Genomic DNA, 13,372 nt, shown 5'->3' on the forward strand with positions numbered 1-13,372 from the left:
GATCTTAACAGTAGGATAGAATCTCTTTTTAGGGAATTTGTTGGGCATAAAACAGGAACGATAGATTAGGTGAATGAGACTGTTCATTTCTTCTTGATATTAGTGGTTTATTGCTTAATACTTAATACCTACAGTAGTGGTTCTCAAATTCTAGGGTGCAATAGAGTTACTTGGGGAGCATGTTAAAAATTCATCTTCCTGAGCCTCATCCCTAGAGATTTCCATGCATACACTCATCTACAGTATAATATATTTCATTAGGAAAGGGGTGGTAGTTTGAAGAAGCATATTAAATACTATGATACAGTTTGCTACGTCAGGGCTTAAAATTGCATACCCTGAACAAGACGCAGGCCTGAGTAGAAACTGACAGGGTTACCATGTGGTCTTTGGAGGCCAGATGAAGTTAAAATGAGTAAAATTTCAGACATTTATTCAGATTCTGAACCAAGAAAACTTAACTGCAATTAAGAGGTAAAACTCCATTGAAAGCTCCTTTAAATTTTTCAGAGCATGTAATCATCTTTCATCCATAATTCTTTAGAGACTTCTATAGATAATCTAGGTAGGTGGTGACATTTTATAGATGAAACAGGCACAAGAAGATTAAATGAGTTTCCTAAGAATATACACTTATTGGTAGGGCTGATTCTAATTTGAGCCATTAGGCTTAGAGAAGTAAAGTATTTAATCACCAGTTTGTTTCTTGAGTACAAGTCAAAGTGTTAACACTATATACTATAACTTAATGATGTTTAGGTCATTTCCTTGCTAAAATTACTTATTGGTCAGCATATATATCTGATTAGGAGTATTGGAGAGGGAAGATTTAGTCTAAATCAGAGTTTGGGGGGAAAAGCCATCATTTTAGCATCTTGGTCCCTTGATGGTGAAGACGTGAAGATATACCCAAAATAGGATTTCCTTCTTTTCTGTTTCTTCCCTGTGCTGTTAGGATTTCCAGCAGAGTGTTACTGTGGTCCTCTTTCAAGATGAGAATACGTTAGTCTCAGCAGGAGCTGTGGATGGGTAAGAGTCTTTATTTCTTGGTTCTTTTGATGAGATCGCTTTTGTGAACTGTGATGGGGAAGTCACCTAGTCCCACTATAATTGAATGTGTATGCTTTTAACTTTTGACATAGTGAGTACCCAGCTGAGACGAGGAACTACAGATCACACTGGGAAATACCTAGTTAGGACTCTTGCTCAAATAATCAAATGAGATAATACATGTGTCACACTTTGCACATTGTCTAACACATAGCAGTGTTTGCTGCCACTGCTGTTACAGAAAAGCTGGATAGGTAGCCTGCTTGTCTATGCAGTATAATTTAGTCAATGATTCTTATTTTGAGGAGTAAAATTTCTATTTTGGATTTTATCTTCTCAGGTTTAGTAATATCCTAAAAGAGGGAATCTGATTCTGGGCATGTAATTGGCATTTCTGGGAGTAATCTAACTAGATTGATAGTAAGGCCTAATGACTTTCACATACCTGCCATTCATGATTGGTCTGAATTTTTGGCTTCCAAATAAGTTTGTGATACTTTTTGATTAGTTGCTTTGTTAGAATATAAGTTTTTTGAGTGTAGGAACTCTTTCTTTTTAAGTGCCCTTCTTTGCACCCTTATTTGCTTGTTATATCTCCCAAGACATCCCTCCCTTCAAAAAATGTAATTTAAAAAGATGATGACTTGATAAACTAGGATTTCCATTGTGTCCTCTGGACACTAAAACTCTTCTGTGGATCAAATTCTCAGGCACAAATAAAGGATTATCTAAAGATTATTAGTAATGCTTATGAATGCCTATGAAAGCTTACTCTATTTGTTTCCACGGATAGTGCCCTTTTATACCAAGCTTGTGTTTTCGTGTTGCCTACAAACTAGATGTAGAAGATTAAGACAATTATCCCAATAGATGAAATAAAAAAATATTTTATAGGAAAATTTGTTTCGACCAGATTACTTAAGGAGTTATGTATAGAGATATAACCATAAGGACAGAGTTTGTTGCTTATAATGTCGGAGGTTACATGCAGAGTGTTAAAGGCTTAGGAAGCTTTTTTTTTTTCCTGAAAACAATGGAACAATGACTATCAGCACCCAACCTTCATCTTCCTTTTCCGCTCTCTTGGAGTAAACTCAAGGTAACCCATCACTGGGTCAGATCACATCTGTTTCCGTTCTGCTGGAATCATAAACCTGACATTACAGACAACAGTGTGAGATAGCTCAAACTGTCTCCCAATGAGATATCCATCCTCACTGTACCTGGTTGACGTGCCAGAGGAGTTAGATTAAAAGTCATTTCTCGTTCAATGTAGTTGAAACTGGTTGGAGTTGGAGAAATACTACAAAATAACTATTTCTTCACCTCGGTTTTTAGGATAATCAAAATATGGGATTTACGTAAGAATTATACTGCTTATCGACAAGAACCCATAGCATCCAAGTCTTTCCTGTATCCAGGTAGCAGCACTCGAAAACTAGGTAAGCCTTTGCACAGACTGTAGGACTTTTGTGTAGGACTTTTTGGGAGAGGTGAGTTTTTGTTAAAATGTTAAAAATAAATATCAAGCTAGTTTTCAGCAACATATACTTGAGAAACTCTAATATGTGGTTGTATCTTTTTGAAGTTCAAAAGATAAAAACCTCAGAAGAATATTTTTGGTTCGTATATATTTTGGAGAAGAAGAATTCTGATGATTCTTCTTGTGGAATGATCTTTTTGCCTCAACATTTTCACCTCAGTTCTACTCCCTGTCACCAGGGCATGCTAACTAAAGTTTCCTTTTTCCAGGATACTCAAGTCTGATTTTGGATTCCACTGGCTCTACTTTATTCGCTAACTGCACAGATGACAATATCTACATGTTCAATATGACTGGATTAAAGACTTCTCCAGGTAGGAGCTTAATTCATTCAAATTCTCTTACCCTGAAACTAGTACAGGCTTTTTGGTTAATGATAATTTAATGTTGATTTTTTTTTTTTTCCAAACCAAATTAAGACATATCAGGAGCTTGGGGTCTTTGATTAGTTCCAGTGATTTCATAGCTGTACTTTCCTTGTGATGATTTCATAAGAAAACAGAATCCTGCTCTATATATGGTGATTTAATTTTATTTTAATGGTAAGTCTATCCTAGAATTATGCCCTTTTGGATATATTTAGAATTATCTCAATTTTTTTGGAATAGAGAAGGCTGTTCTGCTCAGCTTTTGTCCTGTTTGGAGGTTGTTCGTTAAAATTAGGGGGCTGAATTTTTTAAGCCCCCAAAATAGTTTCTATCTACCTTAGCTTTCTCCTTAATGTTGGACAGAGGCTATTTTATCTCTAGATGTTTTCCCCAACCTCACCTTTTTTTTTTTTTAAGAAAATTAAAAGTGGAATCTGATTTTTAAAGCTGATAAATGACATTTTAAAAAAAGCCAAAGTTTCTCAAGCATACTCTTAAGAGGGTTATTTGGATTACATAATTTTAAGAACATCATCAGTTACCTAAGCAAGCTACGTATTGTAACCTAGTTCTTCCTAAGAAACAGCTCTGTCAGAAACAGACTTTGAATTCTATAACCAATCTCCAGAGCTACCCAGTTCCCGCTAAAATAAGATGTACTGATAAACAAGAAATCTCAAAATAGTACAGAACTTAGCAAGACTCTTACAAAAATTTCCAAAGACTGCCCCCAAGCCATTATTATTAGGACTTTGATATCTGTGGCAGCATCACATTGCCAATGCCCTGGATTAGGTCTGGTGTTGTCTAAACAAGAGCAGGAGCATTTGGAAAAGAGAAGGTGTTTTATAACTTCTTTTGCTATTTTCCTGAATGGAATCAGAATTTGGACAACTTCTAATTTAGCTAGTCATGTAAAATATACTTTTAAAAATTTTTCCCCAAGAGATAAAAACCTAATCCTCATTATGTTATCAGATGTGCAAGAGCTCTTTCTATATCATTTTGTTATAGTGTAACACTAAAAGAGCCTTTGTGTTTAGTTTATCCCTCTGCCATCAAACAAATGTGCCCAAGGCCACTTTACTAATAATTTAGTAACCTTTGTCCTGTGCTCCTAAAATAATTTGATTGGCTCTTATACGTAGGTAGGTAGGTAGGTAGGTAGGTAGGTAGGTAGGTAGGTAGATAGATAATGTTCCTTAGAAATTGAATGACAGACAGACATGTGTGCGTCACATCTGGTAATTGCTTGTCTTTTTCAAAACTTCAGAAAGGGTCCTGGGCTTAATACTTGATCTCCCATACTTTTAATTCACAGTATTTTATTATGCTAAGTGATGTTCATAAGGATGACTCTGAAGCACTTTAATGAAGCATTTTAAGAATCTAAATCATCAAAGAAAGATTAAATTGAGCTAATTAAAGTCAATATAGGTTTTAGAAGGATTTTTCACATGGTTTGAAACATTTACAAGTGTACTTTATGCTAGTCTTTCTTAGACCAGCAGAGGGCAATAAATTCTTACAAGTTTAGTGGGAAATTTGGCCTGTAGTTTTCCGTTCATTGTTTAGAGTTGAGAAAGATGAACAATTACAGTTTTGGAGCTGTATTCAGAATAAAAGAGCCTGTTTATTTTGTGGAGATCTATCTGCCGTAGTAGGTCTATAATATGTGTATCTGAATTGATTTATATCCTGCTTCACAGTAAAAGTGTTTGATGTGGAGAATATCTCATATGTAGGCTTTTTCTTGAAAATCTGTAAATACAAAGTTTTTTTCCAGTTTTATTCTGGCAAAAGGAAGAGATTTCTCTTAGCACTTATGGAAAGCTGTTAAGTCCCTTAATAATTCTTCTTTCCCCTCTGTTAGAAGATTGGAGTGAATTTTTTTTTTTTCCTGCCTAAGTGTATTAAATTCTCTAATAATTGAGATTCTTTTTCTTTTATTTCCTCGTGGCATTCTGATGCTGGAGGCCTCAGGTTTTGGTCTTCTTAGGATAAAAGAACCCGTGGGGCACATTATGCCAGATTGAAATACTTGCCCTTTTACCATGGGTGGTGAGAAATCTAAACCTATCCTAGCTGGAGGATCTTACATATGAACATAGAGTTTACCCCACTAGCTGTTTCTACTATTCAACCTATTTAAAGCTGGATTAAAAAGATTCCCACATTCCAGATAAGCTATCCATAAATCTTGACTCTTTATTTATTTTTACCTATTCATGCAACATATGTTTGAAGATCTACTCTGTTCAAAGCACTGTAAGGTCTAGTGAGGAAGAATAAGATGAAATTTATCCTCAAGAGATTTGAAGTCGAGGAAGAAAGACCAATGTGTTATGCAGGGGACAAGCCCTACCATGGGGTGGGTAGAGAGGGTCTAATAAAAGGCATTTTAGTGACAGATTGAACATTGGCTCCATTCTTGTCCTTTGAGAATGTTTTTCATCACTTTGTTCTCTATAGCCAGCTCCATACCAAATATTTGGGTTTAATCATGAGATTGAGTCTAATATAAAGCCTCTTTCTAGGATTTCGTTTATTTTTCTACCGATGTCCAGCTCCCTTTTATTTGGTGAATATAGCTTGACCATCTGCTTCAACAGTCAATACACTAATAAAACTTGTTAGAACACGTATACTGATTGCATTTATTTGAACACTGGAAATAACAAGAACCAAGTAATTTGATTTTTTTTCCTCTGGCAGTGGCTGTCTTCAGTGGACATCAGAACTCTACCTTTTATGTTAAATCCAGTCTTAGTCCAGATGACCAGTTTTTAGTCAGTGGCTCAAGTGATGAAGCTGCTTACATCTGGAAGGTAAGTTGCCAAACTTCCCCCACAAAAGTGAGACTAAATATTCTCGCAAATATTCCTTCTGGCCAAGATCAGGTAAGTTTAATATAAACGTATACTATATCTTTTTCTACATCAAATGTTCAGTAAAAGTTGCTTCTTGCCTCTTAATATAGCCAAAACCTCACTCTGTCACAGAAGATATACGTTCATGACCAGAGCTTCTTAGAAATTGACAACCCATATCCTCCAGCAGTTTCACAGATTATCAAGAAATTGAGAATTCAGACTAGAATAATCTTAACTGCTTTGTCCTACTTCCTAGAAAAACATTCTGTACTGCCTTTCTGCCCTGTGTTTTCAAACTTTCATTCAAAATATAGTATTTTGATCCCGGGGATCCTACACCCAAATCACTCATAAAGCCTTGCACAAAACACTCACTCAACAATATGTGTATAATAATTGTATTCTTTACTCTCTTTTCTTATAAGTGGCTAATCTTTAGGCTACTAAAATAGATGTGGCTGCTTTATCAGTTTCATATATATATATTTAATAGCATTTAATTTTTTTAAATTTTATAGATTTCTCATTTATGTTACACAAATTTATATATATATATATTTTTTTTACTTTTTAAATGACAGTGATTCTGAAGTGACTACTGAGCTAAGAAATTTAAAGCTATGCATTTGAAGTCCAGTGGAGAAAATTGAAACATTTCTCAAGTACACTTGCTGACCACTAAAAAATGGCTCTCATGGGAATAATTAATTGTAGAAATGTCTGGAAATTCAGAGAAAGAAGAGCATTAAGGCATTGTTTTCTAGGGCTCGAAATTAATTATATTCTAGATTGCCCTGTAATTTCAGAAATGTCCTTGACATGGGTGAATTGAATGAGAGTTCACACATTTTGGATTTTAGAGTCATAATGTCTAAAACTTCATAATGTCTAATGTAGATTCCATAGTATCAAATCCCTTCTCAGGAGAAAATTTTATCATTCTTAGTCCTGCCACCCTCTAAGAAGTCATATCTTTAATGTTTTCTTAGGATAGGGGTAGAACCTGTCAGGTATGAAGCATAAGTCTTCAGCTTAATTTCATCTGGTTCTGGGGGAAGTACTAAAAAATGATTTCTCTGTATACCTAGAGTTGCAAAAATGCAACACTGCCTTATTAAAAGCTTTTAGTAACAATACCCTAAATGGTCACAAGATGGAGATATTGTTCTATCCAAGATGCTTTTGTGTTGGTCTTGCCTCTTTTTCTACAAGCACATTTCTTTCTTTTCTTTGTTGTATTTTTAAATGAAAATTTGCTTATAGAATATATACTTGAGACCCCCATTTGTAATTTTTTACCTAGCTTCTTGTCTGTAAAATTCTTCTGACTTGAGCTTTAAACTTTAACAGTGTACGTCACTAGCTCTCATGCTTCTCTGTCTTATGTTTTAGATTTTGAGTTTCAAATTTGGTCCTAGTCTTATTTTACTATCTTTTTGTTTACCCTTTCTCCTTCCCTCTCTTTTGTACTTACATTCCTTTCTCTACTTTGGCTCTCAACTTGGCTAAAGGATTATGTGTGTGTGTGTGTGTGTGTATAGATATAGGTATAGTTTTAATGCCAATTCTTAAAGTTCCTCCCTAGCCCTCTTGTCTAGTACAATGCCCTTCTTTTTGTTTGTTTCAAGGAATGAGGATTGAGAGAGATGTCGTCTCTTTAAAGACCTGCAGTAAAGATACTTGGCTGCTATCCGTAACCCATTTTCAGACATGCAATCAGTGGCTATCACATACATGGGTGACCCTTTCTGAATTCCTAGGCTGGGTCACATGTTAGTGCTGAATGACGTGGTTCAGACATGATGTTCTCCTGCCTGTCCACACATAACTCAGGCTCTGATATTTGAGATCCTGGCAAGCTTACTGCTCCTAAAATTGAATTTGCCTAGTGAGGTGGCTCAGTTTCTCTTTTCCATGCTAAAAAGGGGTGGGGTTTAGTTTAAAAACAATTCCATGCAAGCTGAGTATCCAGGCTATTAGGTTGTCTTACAACTTTGCTGTGTTTCCAAAAGGACAGAATTCTCTCATGTTCGGATTTTTCCTGTACTAAAAAGCCCATGGGAAAAAGAAAACAGAGTGAAAGAAGGGAGTTTTAGACCTTAAGACAAAAAAAGAATGGCCTTTTAATCCTCACCACTGCCCAAAAAAGGGGAGATGTAATAAAGTTAGACTCTCTGATACTGAGGCCCAAAAGTTAAAAATCAAAAGATTTGATATTATATTTTTTCTTTTTAATATCTTACCCTTCATCCCACCCCTTCCCTACCCCACCCTTCCCTGGTTCATTTCTGATAAAGCCGCTGAATACTATCGAAGTGGTTATAAATAAACTGATTTGGCACGGTCATTCTACCGCTGACTGGCGAAACATTGAACCTGACACTTTAGGAAGTGTAAATGATCTCATGGCAGAAATAAAGATTAGATTTGGTTTCTAACTGGGCAGAGTAAGGAGATTTTTTGAGGAAAGGTGCTGATCTTTTTTGCATATTTAAGTATACAAAATGTTTTATGAGGTCTCTTGGTTAGAGCCAGTTACTTCTAGAGGTACCTTCATAGTTCTGGGAGTTTTAACCTTGGGATTCTTTGTGCCTTGAATTAAAAGTCTTTATTCTATAACGAATAGGCTATGTAAGACAGGAGAATTTTTTGTATTTTGACTATCCACAGAATACAAGGATGTAAATGTCTCTTGGACTTAGTAGTCTCCTCTTCCTACTTCAGAGTAGAGGGAGGCTTTTAAAATAATGAAATCGTGTCATTGTGGTAATGTTTTTATAATAACTAAGTGACAATACATAAAAACTTATCTGAATAAAAGTGAAAGGTTTAAAAGCTACCTGAGTTTCATTAGAGGAAATTAATCTTCTTTGAAGTAGTTATCAAGTATACTATACTGTACTAAGATAGTCCTAAACTGTGAAAACACTTGGTACTAACATTCATAAAACTTTGTTGGACATTAGTTCTCATTTCAGCCGACAACATGCCCTTTCCTCCACTTTTTTTTTAGAGATATAATTCATATAATATAAAATTCACCGTTTTAGTCATTTTTAAAGCGTACGATTTAGTGATTTTGAGTGTAATCACAATATTGTGCACCACTGTCTCATTCCCAAACATTTTCATCACTCCGAAAAGAAACCACATACCCTTTAAGAGTCACTCTCCATTACCCACCGCCCCCAGCCCCTGGCAACCACTAACCTATGTTCCGTCTCTATGGACTTGCCTATTCTGGACATTTCATGTAAATGGAATCACACAATATGTGATCTTTTGGGTCTGACTTCTTTCACTTAACATTTTCAAGGTATGTCCATGTTGATGGATGTATCAGTACTTTATTCCTTTTTTTTTTTTTTTTTTTTTGGTGAGGAAGATTAGCCCTGAGCTAACATCCGTGCCCATCTTCCTCTACTTTATATGGGACGCCGCCACAGCATGGCTTGACAAGTGGTGCATCAGTGCGTGCCCAGGATCTGAACCTGCAAACCCTGGGCTGTCGCAGCAGACCACGCACTCTTAACCACTATGCCACCGGGCCGGTCCCAGTACTTTTTTTATGGCTGAATATTCTATTGTGTGGATAGACCACATTTTATTTATTCGTTCATCAGTTGATGGACATTTGAATTATTGCACTTTTTGGCTTTATGGATAAAGCTGCTATAAACATTTGTGTACAAGTTTTTGTTTGAACATTTGTTTTCAATTCTCCTGGGAGTATATACCTAAGAGTAGAATTGCTGGGTCATATGGTAATTAATTCTAGATTTAACTTTTTGAGGAATCTTCCCCCCCTTTTAAAGCTATGTAAAGTGCCTGGCTCATGGTAATCATTCAACAAATGCTGACTTTTATTGTCATTATTATTATTCTTACCTTATTATCAAATTGTTAAAAGTTTTTTCAAGGGATCTATCTTTTGTTTTTTCTCTTAGATCCTATAGATAAATGCAGAAATGTACGTATATTCTATTGGTGGATATTTGGTTTTTCTTGAAATGTATTTTAATCCTTTGTGTACACATTTAGGTTCTCTTAAGTATTGTAATGCCTAGGAAACTGAGGCAGGGGCAGTCTCATGAAATCAAAAGCTGGCTGGAGGCAACAAGCAGAGTAAGCCAATGGGGTAGAATAATGTGTTTCTACCAGGCAGGACATGAGGATCCCTCCTTCCTTTTTTTTTCCCCCTTCCTTTTTATTTATTTATTTTTTTGGAGGGGTGAGGAAAATTAGCTCTGAGCTAACATCTCTTGGCAGTCCTCCTCTTTTTGCTGAGGAAGGTTGGCCCTGGGCTAACATCCATGCCCATTTTCATCTACTTTATATATGGGACGCCTGCCACAGCATGGCTTGATAAGTGGTGTGTAGGTCCACACCTGGGATCTGAATCTGTGAACCCCAGGCTGAAGCGGAACGCTGAACTTAACCACTAAACCACTATACCACCGGGCCAGCCCCGGATTTCTTCTTCCTTTTAACTGCTGCTACCAGTCCTGCTTGGACCTTGCGTGAAGAGAGACTTAATGGGTTGGGGCCATCCCGAATGGAGGAGGAAGGAGAACTTCTGTGACTACTGAGATAGTTAGAGAGACTATATTGAAAGTCTTTTCTGAAATATGCTACCTTGTGAGAGAATTGAGTTGTTCTCTGCGGCACTGCAGGAGTAGGCAGTAAGTAAATCCTTTTAGACAATACTCAGGAAAAAGCTTCCTTTTCTGTTAAACTTTAATTAACCCAGCAAGGCAAATTAGACTCTGCTCTGTGTCTTCTTTTGCTTTTTTGAATCATTACATATATTCCGTTTAACCCAAGAGAGGAGTAATAATAATTGAGTTGGATAACCTTATGAATCAGTGTGTCTAATCTGTTAACTACAATCTGAGGGATCTATTAAGTTTCCTTAGTCATTTTCACAAATATTCCTTCCAGAGTCGCCTCCACTTTCTTCATACAAATGAGCAATGATTCAGAGCCTCAAGAAAATGAAAAGAATAATTTCTTTTTCAAGCACATGTACTAATAATAGTTAAGTGAGCTTATACTCCATATTGTGCTGATTAATTCCCATGGCCTCTGTAAGGAATTGACAGCTCTTGAATGAGTCAGCTGTCAAATGCATGTCACTAGTGGCATCTAATGAGGGGGAAAATATGATTCTTAGTCACCTGTATAGTACTGCACATTCTGACCTTTCTTTATACATTTATACATTAAAATCTATTAAAATGTGGTAATACTTACTTGAAAATTCAAGATTTCTTTAAGCAAATTAACCGAAATAAAATTTTAGAGGAATTTTTTTTTTCCAGATAAGAGACCAAAGTGCCATGTTATTATAGTTTATACCCTTCAAAATGAAAGGATATAATTTTGGACTTTGGTAAATGTCAGTGAGTGTTCTTTTGGAAGAAAGCCTATCTTGTCCCAAGAGAGCTGGTAGCATGTCTCAGGTAGCTTCAGGATTTAGTTCCTGGAAAGCAGCTGACTGGAGAAGATCTGAAAATGTCTAGGCTATGTAGAAACAAGACTCCACTTGAGGTGCACTACCTAGCAGCTGAACCTCATCCTTACAGAAAGTTTACCAGCTAAAAAGTGAGAGATAATACCAGTCTTGAATTTTAGTCAATATATGTATAGCTAGGTAGTCCTAATTTGAAATAAGACCTGTCCTGGTATCTAAGCTCATATTATTTACTTATTTTGGCTATTTTCATTCTGTTTTCTCAGATCAACGATAGAAGTATTTTCATTGCCCACTGGGACTCTTTCCGAACTTGTAACTACGCATGTCTAGGGGTCTTTGGGAACAAACCTAAAGTTCTCTAAGGCACAAATATGGAGAGATTCAAAGCCTATATCTGGGAGACCTAACACTGCTTTGCTGACTTGCTTTTTTCTTTTTTGTCGGTGTGTAGGTCTCCACACCCTGGCATCCTCCTACTGTGCTCCTGGGTCATTCTCAAGAGGTCACCTCTGTGTGCTGGTGTCCATCAGACTTCACAAAGGTTTGTAAACTCTGTAGTTGGTTTAAAAAAGTAGATCACAGATTTGTAGGTTTTCCCAAGGTTAGTTTGAGAATTATGTAGACTTTTATGTTTAAATAGAGATTTAAAAGATCTAGAGGCCATCCAGGATCTATATCAGCATTAATCATACATATTCTACTTTTCTCTGCCAACAGAGAAACTATTAGACACTAAAGAATAAAGGTGGATTTCTTGGTTCCCTAGAGTCATTCCTTTCCTAAGGATAGAATTAAGTTTTTAACATAATTAAAATTTCATCTTAAAATCGAAGATGAAAAAAAAAACCTAAGGTGAGAACTAGTCTTTTTAACTTTCTGCATATTATCAATGTGGTATATTAAAGGTAATATCTTGACTGTTCTTCACAGTCCACTTTGGGTTTTCATATTCCTAAAAAATGCTTACTGTGAAGTCTTAACATGTTAGATTTTCTCTGGTTAAACTACATAAGTAGCTCCAAAATGTTTTAGGCACTCTGAAAAGAAGCTCACTTTTAAGTTTTTTTAAAATAGTGATACTTTAAAACAAATATAAACAAAAACCTTGAAATGTAGAAAGGCCAGAAACAAGCAAACTCCATGTATATGTAAGGATTTCATATAATAGGAGCCCAAGCTCCATTCACTCTCCCAGCTCCCCTGCAGCTGGGTTATTCTGGGTTTACAGGAAGTCTCACTTCTGTGGAGATCTCCCCTTTCAGATCTCCCCTTTCGTGTATGATGTTTTGAGGTTTTGTTGCCTATTGTTCCCATCTGTTTTTTTTATTCCAGAAACTTCTCATGGTCTGATCTACTAGCTTTCCAGGACTGCTGTGGATTTCTTTTCATTTCTATGTCCTTGTACAGTCATGTGTCATTTTACAATGGGAAAAATGTGTTGTTAGGCAATTTTGTCGTTGTGCAAACATCACAGAAGGTACTTACACAAACCTAGAGGGTACTACATATATGGTACTAGTCTTATGGGACTGCCGTCGTATATGCAGTCTGTCGCTGACTAAAACATCGTCATACGGCGCGTGGCTGGCTGTATAACCATTTCTGTGGTCAGCTTCATGATAGACCTTTTTTTGAAATCATTGTGTTAATCACCAATAATTACATCCCAAAGACATTTTTCATCTGAAATTCCATGTAACTTCCAGTGAAATATCTGTTTTTAATGTGGAGTTTTGTATCTTCATAGAACTTACTAAGATGAATTTTTTTCTAATTATTCAGTTAATTATGTCATCTTTTTTAAACCATCATACATTATCCTTATCTCTATGCGCAGAAAAGACTCAAAAGAAATGGCAGGGCTGTTTACCTATATTAGTCTAATGACCACCTTTCTAAAAGTTTCTTTAAAATTATTTTTCCCCTAGCCTAGAGTTAGGAAGGTAAAATATGGTTTAAAAAAAGGATCTAGCATTTGAAATTGGAAAAACTTGGATTCAGATTCTAGCTCTGCCACTTACTTATGGTGACCTTGGGCAAATAACTTTATTCTCAGTTTGTA

General features: G+C 36.0%; 1 protein-coding gene across 3 annotated transcripts in view; it reads left to right on the plus strand.

The window, feature by feature from the left end:
* Positions 1-13,372, plus strand: part of DTL (denticleless E3 ubiquitin protein ligase homolog) — a 75,833-nt gene that overhangs the window by 20,099 nt on the left and 42,362 nt on the right. For all 3 annotated transcript variants that reach the window (XR_009219850.1, XM_058539796.1, XM_058539797.1), the window contains exons 8-12: positions 956-1,029; positions 2,389-2,492; positions 2,803-2,907; positions 5,677-5,789; positions 11,762-11,851. Coding sequence is in view for 2 of the 3 variants with exons in the window: in XM_058539796.1 (XP_058395779.1) it covers positions 956-1,029; positions 2,389-2,492; positions 2,803-2,907; positions 5,677-5,789; positions 11,762-11,851 (486 nt within the window). In the remaining variant the exon portion in view is untranslated. The remainder of the gene's footprint in view (positions 1-955; positions 1,030-2,388; positions 2,493-2,802; positions 2,908-5,676; positions 5,790-11,761; positions 11,852-13,372) is intronic.

This window comes from Diceros bicornis, chromosome 4 (genome assembly GCF_020826845.1).
Source record: "Diceros bicornis minor isolate mBicDic1 chromosome 4, mDicBic1.mat.cur, whole genome shotgun sequence".
Classification (NCBI taxonomy): Eukaryota; Metazoa; Chordata; class Mammalia; order Perissodactyla; family Rhinocerotidae; genus Diceros; species Diceros bicornis.